This window comes from Maylandia zebra, linkage group LG18 (assembly GCF_041146795.1).
Source record: "Maylandia zebra isolate NMK-2024a linkage group LG18, Mzebra_GT3a, whole genome shotgun sequence".
Lineage (NCBI taxonomy): Eukaryota > Metazoa > Chordata > Actinopteri > Cichliformes > Cichlidae > Maylandia > Maylandia zebra.
The window spans coordinates 28,700,377-28,715,334 of NC_135184.1; the positions used below are offsets into that span (position 1 = coordinate 28,700,377).

The window sequence follows — 14,958 nt, forward strand, 5'->3', positions numbered from 1 at the left end:
AGGGGGTTGGGAAGCGTATCTGTAACCGGAAGGTCGCCGGTTCGATCCCTGGGCTCTCTGTCCTGGTCGTTGTGTCCTTGGGCAAGACACTTTACCCTACCGCCTACTGGTGTTGGCCAGAGGGGACGATGGCGCGATATGGCAGCCTCGCTTCTGTCAGTCTGCCCCAGGGCAGCTGTGGCTACAACCGTAGCTGCCTCCACCAGTGTGTGAATGTGAGAGTGAATGAATAGTGGCATTGTAAAGCGCTTTGGGTGCCTTGAAAAGCGCTATATAAATCCAATCCATCATTATTATTAAGCACTTTGGTACACCATTGGTTTTAAATGTGCTATATGAATAAAGTTTGTTGTTGTTGCTGTTGTTATAAAACCAACTTAAACCTTGTTATATTTGCATCAACTTATCTCAGAGAAGCTTTGTTGTTGAGGTTTCACAAGCCTGTTTTATCTGACTTTAACTTGGAGGACTTGTTGGAGGGAGAGTACTGCAATTACTAGTACGGAAGCCCACATTACAGATTTGATATTAAGAGACTTGGAAAGACAACAAACACGGTGAGAAATAACGTTGGTTTCCATGGATAAAAGACTTTGATGTCTGTAATCCCGATCCACAAAGTCACATAACCTCACAAGTTTGTCTCACTGTGATGTTGTCAAATTTGCCGAATTCTTCAGATTGCGTGTTGTGGGACCAGACACTTGTCAGGGGTGGGCTATCTTTTATTCCGTCAGCCGGTGTGTTTGTGTGATGTTGTTCTCGCTCACATTTACAGGTCTGTCTGATTCCTTTAGCTTTAGCTGAGCTGATAACAGCTCTGTTGTGTGCCAAATGGTGATATCTTACCTTTTCCCTTCACTCACTTTCTATCTCCCCTACCTCACTTATTCTTGTCGGTGGCCACTGTGTGCGTGCTAGGACAAAGGTGCTATTTGAATTTAAGTGCATGTGCGTCTGCTTTTTCTATAGAAATATCAGTTTTTTGGGTCCTCCATGCTTTTATCACATACCGGTAGGTGTGCCCGATGGATGAGAAGAGGAACATATTATGTAAACTGCAAAGCCAGCAAAAGGACTGATAATGTACTGCTTTAATGGGCTGACAGCTAAACATAAACCAGCACACATGAACGAGCCTGTTATCTTGATTAATATGTCTCAGCAGAAGGAATGAATGGACAACTCAGAGAGCCAGAGCAGCTTCTCTTAACCATCTCTTAATCTTTTCTTTTTCTTTATCTCCTTAAACCCTTCTGTTTTTTTAAATCTTAGGCTCTTTTAATTTAGTTTTTTTTTAACAGTAGGTTTTCTGGCCATATTCTACCTGTCTTTTAATAATATCTGTGCGGAGCGCTCAAATGCACACTCTGCTTTTATCTCTCTCCTTCATTCTCTCACTTCTTTTAATTTAAACGCTGCCTTATCGCAGCAAAATGTTGTAAATATTGGCTCAGCGCAGGTGGGGAACAGCAATTTGAATACACTTCAAAAGACAAAATTAAATGTTTAACTGACAAATGAAGCGTATCAGAGCTAATGAAATGACAGTGCTCCTCTAATATGTGCCGTTGCGTGTCTCTCCCCAGGTATGTGGTCCTTCTCCGTTTCCGAGCTGGCCATCCCGGGCGCTGAGATAGGACGCATCTCCGCAATGGATGCTGACCTGGGTGAGAACGCCAAGCTGGAATATACCATCCTGGAGGGGGAGAGCGGGGACACGTTCAATATCACCGGACTGAACCAAGAGGCGGTCATCACGCTCAACAAGGTGAATGAAGGATGACAGAGAATGAGGGGTGGACAGATGGAGGGAGATATTGATGAAAGAGTGGGCAGGAGAGGAGGGAAGGGTTTCGTAAAGGTTACCACAGATAGTGGCTGAGGAGGAGAAAACCAGAGCTAGAAGAATGAGCAGTAAAAGAGCGCACATATGGAGTCATTTTGTAAAGGTAAAAGGCAGCAAAGGAGACAGGAAACAGATGATGAGGGGGAGGACAGACGATGACACGGGTAGTGTAGGCCGGTCTGTGGAGAACAGTTTTGTTTTGCCTATGAGTCGAAGCACAGCTAACAACATGCTGCCTAAGCCTATTAACCTGGAATTACCTGGAACTAAACAATAATGCTATATAAACTCACACAATTCATCACTGAACAGCCCTTTCAGCGAGGACTTTAATACAGCTGAGCTGCATTCTACTTACCTGTTTTCCTTATTTGTCTCCCGTCGAGGAAGAGTGTATTGTTGGGTTTTTTGACAAATGAATCTCCAGCTTGATTCCACTCACTGCGAATCAGCCTCTTTTTATCAGCACGTCCATCTGTTTAAAGCAAACATAATGAAATATCTCCGCAAAACTCAATCCAAAGCGTGACACATCCAAATGCAAATGCTTGCAGTGGCAGAGTTGAGTGTCATTTTTTCGAGGCGGTTTGTCTCCGGCCTTTTAGCACATCCTTGCATGAATTGCAGAGCATTTGCATGTACAACAGAATCAATAAGGCTCTGGCTTTCTATTTTGAGTTCAGTTGGAAAAATGCTATCATGCACAAATGATAGAACAGATCATTAGCCATGCAAATGCAGTCTATATGGATGTCATTTAAATATCTTGCCCTGTGACAGCTGGGATGTGCTCCAGCCCACCGCCGACCCTAAAACTGGATAATCGGAAGAGAATGGATGGATGTATATTGTGATATACTATAAAAAAATCATGGTTTGTGTTAAAATAGCTGTTTTAACTGCATATCACAGCACAAGCCTCTCCTTCATTTTCTTGGTTATCAGGGTGATGAGTCGTGTAACCAGCGTGAATCCTACCACATCTGATTTTTGATTGGTTACATGAAATTAAGCCACAGCGATGCCACAGATACATTTGAAAAAAGAGATATTTTATTTTATTAACAAAAAGGAACCCAGTTGTCTACATAGACGCCATTCATCAACTTAAGTTGATGCTGGTGTTCATTTTTGTAAATGATGGTCTTATTTACAGAATAAATTAGATAATAAAGCAGGGTTTGCCTTAGCGGATGGTTAGCTTGTGATTGTCTAGACATCACTGTATGAACATGCTGTCTTTGGTTTATCAGTCAGAACCATCTCTCACTCAGGGATTCATGGTTCATGTCTGCTTTAATAAAAATGGGATTGCAACAGCCAAAAATGCTCAAGTTGAGGCTTTAAAATGAGAGGTTGCAGTTGTTACATCTATTCTTTATATACAGTCTCCTTTTTAACCCCAGCAAGAATCCTTCCCAGATGTTTTTTTTTAATGCAGGCTGCAGATGGATATATCCCTTTAGTGTAAAGCTAGAATTTTTGGTTTCTGTCATTCCCCAAGCTGCCTGCCATGCTGACTGATCACCTTTTTGCACAGGTGTATGGGCATTGTGGAAGTGATGACTGCCAGTGTGCCTTGTATCCGTATGAGGAGAGGAATCACTCATGCTCATGTGTAGTGTGCATATGAGCAGGGCTGTGGGAGGCTAATATGAGCTATGGTGCTTTGATTTTAAATGAGCTCTTCAGAAGTGTCGAAACACATATGAGTCGCCTTTATTGTTGTTAGCCGTTTGTCTGACGTGTGATATCAGTCACTCAGTCAGAGAGCGTGTGCTTCAGCACGTGTTGTGCCACCTGTGTTATACTGCCAGGTGTCATACCCATGAAGCTGCAACAAAAGAGAAAGCATAATTTTGCGTGTGCTCGTGATCACATGTAATATGATCAATCACCTGTGTTACCAGCGTAACACATTCTTCCTCTGCGATTGAGCTCGATTGCGCACGATGAGTATTAAAATCGTATCAATGAGCGGCACACCGCACAAGGCCATGTGTCCACTCGCAAAAACAAGCACATATTGTAGACGTTCTTTCACACAAGCCCACATACAAAGTCCTGATGCAAAAATGAAAAATACCACAGCTAGCACACCAGATCTGCTGCTGGGAATTCAGCGAAAACTTCAGGACATTAGTTAGTCTGTTTACAATAATGAGTGTACTAATGCGAAAATTCTTTTTGTTTTTCATTTACTTTTATACATTTTTTTATTAGGAGCTAACCCTGGACCTACAAAATACACACCCTCCATAGAAAGCATTGAGATTTGGACTAACATATTAGTCCAATTGAATTTACTGGCAATACACTGAGAAAAATATGGAATATTTCCAGCCACCTTGCTGGAACACACCTGTACAACTGCTCATTAATTTAGAAATCTAATAAGCCAGTGTTTCCCAACCCTTTGGAGCCACGTCACATATTTCACATTAGAAAAATCGCACAGCACACCACCAAACAAAAATGTCACAAACAGCATATTGATTATTTTTCCCAGCGGACCAGATACAGCAGAATTGGCTCGGTTTGTCCCCAGTATACCTTTCCTGCTTTCTTCTGAGCACTACTCATGCTAGGGCCTTCATCTGCGTCCGAAGTTTCTACAGGACTCAGGTCAGATTGACTACTTTTTCAGACTATTATGTAATTTCTTTTTCATCTTCTTCTGTTTTACTAGCAGTTGGCAACCCATTTAATTAGAGCAGGTAGTTGTACTGCCCTCTAGTGGAAGACAATGTAATTGTTCTGCCCGTTACTCAGGCTGGTCGCTTAGAGTACTGATCAGGTGGAACCAGACAATCTTCTACATCACATCTGATCATTTCTCACGGCACTCTAATAAGCCAATCATGTGGCAGCAACTTGCCATATGCATTTTAAAAATATACTTTTTATTGTCCTGTGTTTATGGATTTCCAAGCATGTATTGGCAACTGGGACGGTTGCAGTTCCCTCTGGCACTATTCAACATCAACACTACCACATGGTTGAAGGGTGTTTCTCCCATCTGTCTTAAAATTTTTATTTACTGTCCATTAAAAAGGCTGACACAGATATATCAACAAACAGCTCACTTCTGCTGATATATCAGCGTGTCTGAGTAACTGCTGATCCAGTGAGAGAGAGGCCAGAGGTGAATGGCCAGACTGCTTCAAGCTGATAGGAAGGCATCAGTAACTCAAATAACCAAGGTACGCAGAAGATGATCTCAGTAGTTTACTATTTAGTAAAGAAATTAAATTACTACTAATAATAATACAAACAGCAATGCTCTTTTTAATTGTACATAATGCAAAACAAATGCCATATACAGGCAGCTATAGTACATGCTATGGCTCATTGTATGCTCAGACTGTCTGTGTGTCTCTCTTTCAGAATGACTGACAGAGCACTTCTACACTAAATAGGGCTCAATTAGTTCCATCTATTAAAACTGCATAGGCAGAAATGGGTGCTTTTGACTGCGATCCCCCAGGACCCCAGTACATTTGAATGTTTAAAAAAGCACTAGTCACAGCAGATAGCAGGAAACAATGAGTCACAAACTGATTGGCCAAATAGTGACAAACTGGAGCAATAGATCAAAGCATTTCTAAGATGTGACAGACATTTTGCCTCTGGGGTCTGTGAGAACCCCCGTCACCAGGATGAGGTTTTTGTTTGGTTGTAGCATGTTTGACTTTATGGTAGCGCTAAAGCTATTTCTTCAAAATTTGTCACACTCCTCAGCCAACCTGGTGAGTTCTATGCCAGAGTGCTGGAGAGGAGAATCCATCTTTTAGCTGGACAATGCGGTTTTCTTTCTGGTCGTGAATTGCTGGACCAACTTTTAATCCTCTCGAGGATATTGGAGGATGCGTGAGAGTGGGCTCATAATACTTGGCCAGTTATTCCACTGTATCCCTTTGGGAAGTTCCCTTATGGGAGCTTGGTTTGTATTTGCTGGGAGTAAATTAGAATTTTTATATTTTAGATAACTGGATGTAAAAGTCTGCACACTTTGTGCCATTAAATTCCATGAAAAATCTTTGCAAATGCACACGAAGCTTCTGAAACCTTTTCACGTCGTTTTTGGGAAATGCAAACTGAAATCTGGCTAAATCTGCAGAAAAAACAACAACAAAACAGAAAAAAAAGCTATTTGTATTCAAAAATTGATGTTGTTTTTATTTTTGCTGGTGAGTGCCTGACTGCACAAATGCTTTGGTTGGTGTACTGGAAGCCATGCAGGTGTGCATACCGGTGTATGCATGCGCATGTAAACACTTGAAATTTCTGTGAATTTATCATTGTGTCAGTTCTCAGCCTTGGGTTTGCAGGATTCGTTAAAAACAATCCGCACCCAGAGGTGGCGTGTAGAGCAGGATTTCCAAGTTCCTTTGAAGAGACGCGCCGAGGTAGAGCAAGGACTGGATACGGTGAGAGGTGCAAGAGAAAGAAATCTAAGCCAAGGACCTGGGAACAAGGCGAAAGAGTGCGGGTGAAGAAGGAAAGAAACGATGGGAGAGCTGAAGGAGGAATGTTAAATTGAGGTCCTGCGAGGCGGTGACAGCAGAGAGTGCGGTATAACAAGGGGGTTAGAGTAAGAAGCGACCGAGAGAGATGCGCAAAGAGACAGGGAGAGAGACACAGTGACAGCCATGGAGAAATTAGCTCAGCTATAGGCTGCGAAGCACAGGAGGTTAGAAATACCCATCCGGAGAGACAAGCAGACAAAAAAAGCTGAAAAAAATAAATAATAAAAAAGAGAGGTACAGTTATTAGGAGAGGGGGAGACAGCATGGCGACAATAAGACAGACTGAAGAAGAGTTGGGGAGAGTAGGTGAGCATCAGCATGTGGTGAATGGTGAAAATCACATGTAAACAATTACACTAAAGACCTCCCACCTCCAGCATTAGCTGCGCTGGATTCAGCCACAGACGCAAGGCAAAAAAAGTACAATTAATATTTCAACATGGCCTCCTCTGCGCTGCTTTACTCTCTCTGCAAAGGCACCAGAGAAATAGATTAGAATAGATTAGAGCAGGCTTGCTGTTCCAGTTAAATAAAACTGGATAATCACAGGTTACATGTGGATCAATTCTGAATGCTTACAAAGTGGAACATATATTGAATATTTACAGATGCTGCAAGGCACAATTTCCTGAGTATTTACAACAAGCTGTAGCCCCAGCAGTATTGGGATTTAGGTGGGGGGTAAAGGTGGGTGTGTTACACAAACTGTATGTGAATTTAAAATAATCTGACTTCAGTAGGTTAAAAGGATTTAGCCTTTCAGGGAATTCATGCATAACTAATTAAATCATGTATGATTGGCTACGATTAATAGAATTAAACAAACAAAGCATAAAATTAGCGCTAAGCTCCCCCTCAGTTTATACTTCATGAAACAAACAAAAATAAATAAAACAAAATGTGTGTGTGTGTGTGTGTGTGTGTGTGTGTTTTCAAGCGTGCGTATGTTTGGGTTGCGTTAATAATGACTCATATGCCCTGCTGTCCGTTTCCCAGAGTCATAAGGCTTTCACAGTGTGAAGAATTTAAACAGAGGAGTGAGATGATCTGTGCGCCTCCGGAGAAGGAAGGATTTCCAAGTGGAACAATTTGTGTTGCCACAGAGCCGGCCTTGACCTCGCTGGTCATCTCGCTGCTGTGGGCTGAATCTCTTTAACCGCTGATCTACGGCGTGCATTCTCTCACAGGCAGAGATACGGAGAAACGAACACGCACATCTGCACAAGCACCAATAAACCACACACATATATATAGATATACAGGCATGCATCAATATTACACACTTGACCTCGCAGCTCCCTGTTCAAACTTTGGAGATTGAAGAAAAAGAGCTACACAGAGAAATGATCGCTTATCTGAGGGTGGGGAGGGCTGCGTCTTTACCTCAGAATGATGGTAGGTGGGTCGGAGCGGCAGGAGGGTTAACAGCAGATTAGAAGGAAACGGGGTCAAAAGAGACGGGAGAAGAGATTTGGGGTGTGTAAAATAAGACAGAGAGAGAGAGAGAGAGCGTAAACGAAGGACGCGGACAAAGAATCAGACTCTGGATGGCGCCCCTTTGAATAGAGAGGAGGAGAACATCCCTGTGAAAGGGCGAGGGTTAGGCGGGGACACGCCATAGAAAGCTGGGTCATTAACAGCCTGTAAGTCTGGGTGACGACTGAAGCTGCTTATCATCGCTTATTTACTGTCAGTCCCACAGAGACACCCCCTAGCAATAAAAAGATTTCCCTCCTCCTCTATTTCCACTCTTCCCGTCGCCCCTCTCCTCTTCCTCCTCCCATCATCATCAGCCCCCCCCCCTCTTTCTGCATCTTGTTACTCTCCCCGTCTGATCTCCATACATGTCCAAAGAAAATGCAGTGCACGGGAGACACACAAGCTCACATGCAAACACACACACACGCCCTCCCCCACCCAATATCTGCCTTGCTCCCTCACCTCGTCCTCGCTCTGTTTTGTGTCTGGAGGCCATGTCAGACAGTGTGTGCTGTTTGTGGCTCTGACTCAGCCTAGGTCTGCCTCATTTGCATTCACACATGGAAACACACATTTCCAGACGCAAACAGGCACAGGCTAATACACACATCAACAACCCATTCACTCTTTTTGAAACTAATTTTCTCTTTCCAGTTTCCTCTTCTTCTATAGTCTGTATTCTATTCCTCTCTGCTCCCTGGCTGGTCAGCGCTGCTTTGCTGCAGCTATTTACGCACGCATCGATTCTAATGAACGTACACATTCCTGCTAATAGATTTTTGATACAGCATGCGAGTGAGGCCACAGACTAAGGAGCAGGTAATTTCAGAATTAGGAATTGCTTGACATTGCTCTGCAGCAGTGCCCCCTAATGGCTAGCGGATAACATTCACGGGGGGGTCGCCTGCTGGTTAAAGCTTCCTTGAATTTTCAATCCACTAATCAGAATGAAATTAACTGGAGCAAGAAGTAGAAAAGAGAAAGACTCAGCTAATAGGCAGAGGTGCTTTACATGCAAATCAGACAGGTGATAAAGGGTCTAGTGTGTCTGGCAAGCTGAGGTCACACATTAAAAAACCAGAGACTCTGAACACAAACATAACATAATAGCCCGTTTTCAAAATACCTCATTACACATATACTGAATTAAGCAGCATCTGTATAACAAAGTGGGATCACTTGACGCAACACTAAACATGTCACAACATCATTGAGAAGAATCTGGCGGCATCCCAATTCAGGAGGTTCCTTTTGAGGTATGTTTACGGGGGGGTGCTGTGAGCTGTGTAAGCCTGCTATTTGCGCGCTTTTCATTTCCTCCTTACCTGGGGGACAAGCAAGCTCACGCGTGTGTCAGTTTGCAGTTATTATTTCCATATGCTCTCACTTAAAACGGCTGGCTAATCCTCGGTCACACGCCAGCAGCGTGCCCAGGATTATCTGTGTTTGTTTTCTCACGCGGAGGAGAGATTGTGTTAATCTCCTCACAGGGAAAGAGAGAGAGAGGGAAAGAGAGATGGAGGAAAAGAAAAGAAGAAGAGAGACCAGTGTATTGCTTGTAAGTTTTCTTAACAAAAAGAAAAAATTGAAAAAGGGAAGACACGAGACCTCTGAGAGTGAAATAAGACAGAAGACGAGACAAGTGACAGAGGGATGGGGAGGCAGCAGAGGAAGAACAAAGTCAAAAGGGAGATTTAGGAGAGTCTTTGTTCTCTCAACTCTGCAGTAGTGCTTGTTGGCAGAAATGTCCAAAGCTGAGTTTGTCATCAGACAAATGTGATGTATGATCTTGATTTAGAATGCACAAAATCAAAAAGGAACTCAATCTGCCAAGGACAGCGGGGTGCTGAGACCATATATATACACACTGTGCTGCGTACACCCACTCGCATGTGTGTTCACCCTGAATCACACAGGCTTCCATAACCTTTTTTTATTTAACATCTACTACGGTGAAGGCAGGGAGAATCACCTCCTCAGGGATTAGAAGCCTCAGCCGCCCATTAATGTGCAGTTATTGTACAGTACGCTCAATGTGCGCGTGCACACTACCGCGCACTTTCTCAGTCAAGCGTGCAGGCCTATGGCTCGGCCTCTTTGAGGAGAGATGTATTATGTATTGCCAGTCTTGCATGCAGGTTAGCTAATTAATTTCTGCTAACTGTGAAGCAAATTTTAAAAGGTATAGAATTTGAATTTCAAAACAGACCATTGGAGCGCCGCATCACAGGACACGAGGTTACACTTGTAGAGCGTGTGGGCGGGGAAGCAGAGGGGAGTGCTAACTAGGAGTGAGAAAGTATGTATGTGTGTGATGCTGATTTAATGATTATTTTCAGTTTGTTGACTTTTCTGGGTGAATATCTGTAAAGGTCAGGAAATCAAGCCTAGTATTGAGTTTTGAAACTGCTTGTTTTATTTAAACAGTGTAGGACGGAGAGATTCGTCAATTTTCAGTGATATAAAATGAAGGAAATCTACTGGGGAAAAAAAGGCATTTGATTGGTCCTAAATTCATTCTGCAGCAGTGCAACAACCCCAAACATGCAGCCAGAGTCATAAAGAACTATCTACAGTGACAAGAACAGATGGTAGAGCCCGCAGCCCTGGTGTCAACATTATGGAGTCTGTCTAGGATTACATGAAGAGACAGAAGACACCGAGAAAGCCTAAGGTCACAGGAGAACTGTGGCACCTTCTCTGACATGCTTCCAACAGCCTACCTGCCAAGCAAAACCTGTGCATGGGCATCCAGAGGACCGGTGCTTTTCTCAGGGCAAAGGGTGGTCACATTAAATATTCATTTGGTTTGCATTCTGTAAGAAAAGGCAACTTTATGGCATTATTTCAAAGGTATCCAAACCTTTTCTTTTTTTAAATTCTGTATTTCATGCAGTAAGCAGCTCTCAAAGGTGCAGGCAGGAAGTAGAATTAAACAACATAAGGCTCGGGGGCCAGAATTGACCCTGAAAACACTCCAGTATGGCCCATGGGATGGCTTTGAAAATTTTAAGGGCACAAATTTTGGACTTGTAACTGTATTTTCATTTGTTTTTTAAGCTTTTTTTTTTTTTTTTTACTGATAAAGACCTCCTTAAAACATTCATACTACATCTAAGTAAGTAATAGATAAACAATTAAATGACAGAAAGAGTATTACTTTATTATCTGCTATAGAAATTTTTATTTTTTACATTGCACTTTTTTCTCTAATATTAGGATATATCGGGGATTTAACCTCTAATGAGACCACAAATATGAGTTTGACATCCCCGCTTTAAATGTTGACACTTTTAAGGAAGAAAGTATTAATAACAGTGGTTTAGCACCTCATCATAACAAGATGATTCCTGGTCCGAACCACCTGAAGGCTGGTGCCGTCTGTGTGGGGATGTTCTTCCTGTGCTTGCATGGACTTGCTCCCACAGTCTAAAGACATACATATTAGATTACCAGCCAGTAGGTGTGAATGTGAGTGTGAATGGTTGTCTGTCTCTCTGTGCTGGCCTTCCAAAAGACTGATGACCGATGGATGAATGGATGGATTGCAATGTGCAAGTAGTATTTTTTCTTTCTCTTCATCAAGTCAGACTTGATTTTCCCTCTGTTACTGCAGTCTGCCCATACCTTATTGAGAAAATTCACATTGTGTGAAGTCCCACTACCTCATTTAGCATACAGTGAAATTGTTAAATGCAGCAAGATTGCCATTACCGTGAAGTACAAGCTGCAGGGGGATCGTGACAAAATGTGATATCTTGTCAGCGGTTCAAGAAAGGTAAGAAACTGAATTCATGGACCAGAATATGAAGATTAAGACCTGGTTCAGCCTTAGATGTACAGTATTTTACTTTTACATTAAGCTCACTAAAACAACAGTATAATGGCAACCAAACGGCTGACAGTATTATGCTGTAATGCTCATATTCTATCCAGCACTGCACTATAAGATTTTTTTTGCAGTAAGAAACTCTCTAGATTGCTGTAGGTCCACTGTATAATCACAGTTTCATGCTAGCTAATCTGGCTGACAGTACTTTATTGTAATTTTACAGGGAAATTTGTTACAGTGTATCACTCAGCCGCATCTCCTCTTCTTTTGGTCTCCACTACCTCTGCAACAGCCTTCTTAAATTAATGTTAAGCTAAGAGTTCAAGCTGCTCTAAATCACAGTCTCAGCCTTCAGTGAAGGTGGTGAGCCAAGGGTAAATGAAGTCAGCGTTACTGCTTTCTTATTCGGCGCGTAAGGAAGACGCCTGGGGTTTGTGCAAGTGACATGCAATCAGTTGGTGGCTACGCTGCTTATGTAGCTAATGTCAGCAATCCACAGCAAAAATGCTCTGTCAAATTTCAGGAAAACCATTTTAAATATGAGCTTTCTTTGGCTTGAAATAGACCAGAATTTGAACCTTTGTTCCTTGTGAGAGGACATTTGCAACAACTGCATGTGGAACCTCACAGGTCCTCCAACATGACATGTGTATGTATGTGTACAAGTGTCTTACAAGTAGATGTGAATACATGAGTGAGGATTTTTTTTTTTTATGATGTCAAAAAGTAAAAAGGTAGACGAACAGTGGGGTCGCTGTGTCCTTACTGTAAGGGTGTAGGAAGGAGAAGGATGAGTGTGTGTTGTGGTTTGTCAGAGCCGGTGCCCTGTCGCGCGCACACCAGGGAGGGAAAAAAGATAGGTGTGGGCGGGTAAGTCGGGGACTAGGTGATGGAGTGTGTGAGGCAGCAGAGGAGGGGGAGCGGAGTGATGGAGTGCTGGGTGGAGGGAGGGCGGAGGGTGATGAGTGTGTGCTCACAGTGTAAGTGACACCTCTCCTCCTCAGACAGATTGTCTCTCTCTCCCTGTAATGGGGACCCCGTTAGAGAACCTTTTCCCTCCATCTACCCCCCTTCTGCACACACACTTTGTCACCATTCCCATGTCTCTCTCTCTCACACACTCTGTAACAATTTTTCTTCTGTATTTATTTTCTTCTATCTGCCCAGATATGTCCACAAATTGGCTACATTTCTGTGCATTTCAATTCCCCCCATTCTCTGCATAATTTTTAATCAATCTGCACCTCGTTCTGAGACCGCTGATTGTCAAGCAGTTTACGCTGGTTTACAGCTCAGAGAGCGAGAAGAAAAGCGAAGGAAAAATAGCAAACGAGAGATCAGAAAGGAAGGAGAGGGAGGATATCAATATTCCCACTGCCGGTGGGATCCTCACAATGATTTTCTTCTCAGCTCCTGTTTGAATCTGACAGCGAAAATTCTGCATAGCTAGAGAGCCCATTTATCCCCTGTCCAACATAGTTCCCCGTGCCAATCACACTGAGATGAATTATATCCGTACTTGCTTTTAAGGACACTCAGATACTCACAGAGGATCTGAGGATACACAGGCTCAAAGAACCACTTGTACTTCCACGCACAAGTCCACACACACACACCTGCCATTACCTCAAACAGGTATTTTGAACTAGACCCAAACGTGTTCGTTTTCTGAAATTTAATCAACAGCAGGTGTATGTCAGGGTGCGTGTGTGAGACAGTGGATGTATGTGATTGCTTGTGTGTGCCCGTGCCCTCACTAACAATCATCTCAGCAAACCAGATCAGAGGCTATCTCTTCGCTTCAGAGGCGCCGCGCTGGCGGGAGAGCGACGCGCACTCACAAAGACACCTCAGACAAATAGGCTTCATAACTTCTCTGTAACAAACAATCACTGGGGCCTGAGCCCCTATCCCAAATGAAATCTCTCGCACCTGTGTAGATGCAAGGATACAAAGGAATTTTTAATGCTCCCCCGAGTCAGGTACGAGTCTCCATGGTGATAGCAGAGTCGCTATGGTGATAAAGAGATGGCGTTCAAAACAATGGAAGCATTTTTATGAAAAATGTGAGGGAGGGGGGGTCTTATCATGAAAATATATTCTTTATAGAGCCATACAGCCCAAACCATTTGTACTCCTAATGAACATATGCGCACAAAAGCAAGTTTCATACACTTTACAGGGTCTGAAACTATGCCAACCAGCATGTTTGCAACATTGTAACACAATATACAACCTGCCAGGTACCCACCAACACACTTCCCACTGTTTTTGCTAACACTGCAGTACCATATGAGCTAGATAAAATGGTCATAGCAACTACTCAGTGTAGCACGAGTCTGCATGCACATAGCAACACTACACTGTAACAAATGTACTTTTTAAAATAGAATAAATGAAGACAATTTTTACAGTGTGCCCACTGTAATTATTCGTGTACTGTAAAAAATCTTTCTGTGCTGTACAGAATTGAAGATTTATTGTATAATAATTGTTCCATTGCTATCACACTTGTTGACATAGTTTGGCTTATACAACTATTTAAAGCTACCTAAAACCTTGGAAGCAGACCATTTACATTTCTGTGAGTCCCAAGTAAAATTGCTGGATTAAACCAAAAGGGCTTCAGTTTGCTGTTAATACAGATTTTTTTACTTAAAGTAGGGTAAAGTATTTAGCTTTATTCACCAAAAAAACACTACATTGCAATACAAAATATTCTGTATTTTTACTTTTAAGTCTCACCAACACAGTATTCAAACTCTACAGATATACATCATCCATTCTTAGCATGTCAACATTATCCAAACATCAACTCCAGAAATGTCAAACCAACATCCAAACAAGTAGTTACCTCGGTGTTGAAGCTGTGAAGAAGCCTTTCAACTTTTTTTGAGCATCCGGAGTCTCATTGGCAATGCTGTAACATCAACGCCTCATGAATGTCTTTTCCAACTTCACACAAAACCCACCATCTAAGCATCCACCCACAACATCCTTCAAAATATCGCTTCAAAAAATCCAAACGTCACAACATGTAAGGTAACCAGAATATTATTCACTCTAAATTATTCTTAGATGCTTTAGGATGTGACCGTTCTCTAGCCTGCGCGAGCTCTTATCTGTTGGAAGAATTCATTATTTTCCATCTCTCGGCTTTAGATATGTAATTTAGCAGTCATTTGTGGAAAATTTAGTGTGAGAAATAGACCAAATGAAGGCACGTTAAAAAAAAAGGCTTTTGGATCTGATGTTTGTAACAGTTACAT

General features: G+C 42.4%; 1 protein-coding gene and 1 long non-coding RNA gene across 3 annotated transcripts in view; one reads left to right on the plus strand and one right to left on the minus strand.

Moving 5' to 3' along the window:
* The window catches only part of cdh24b (cadherin 24, type 2b), a 167,380-nt gene that overhangs the window by 122,205 nt on the left and 30,217 nt on the right, over positions 1-14,958 (plus strand). For both annotated transcript variants that reach the window (XM_012923038.4, XM_014409584.3), the window contains exon 6: positions 1,590-1,771. In XM_012923038.4, the coding sequence (XP_012778492.4) occupies positions 1,590-1,771 (182 nt within the window). The remainder of the gene's footprint in view (positions 1-1,589; positions 1,772-14,958) is intronic.
* On the minus strand, positions 1,565-4,479 carry LOC143413423 (uncharacterized). Its single transcript, XR_013094035.1, has 3 exons — positions 4,403-4,479; positions 2,208-2,324; positions 1,565-1,699 (listed from the first exon to the last, which is right to left on the minus strand). It is a non-coding gene; the product is annotated as an uncharacterized LOC143413423 (long non-coding RNA).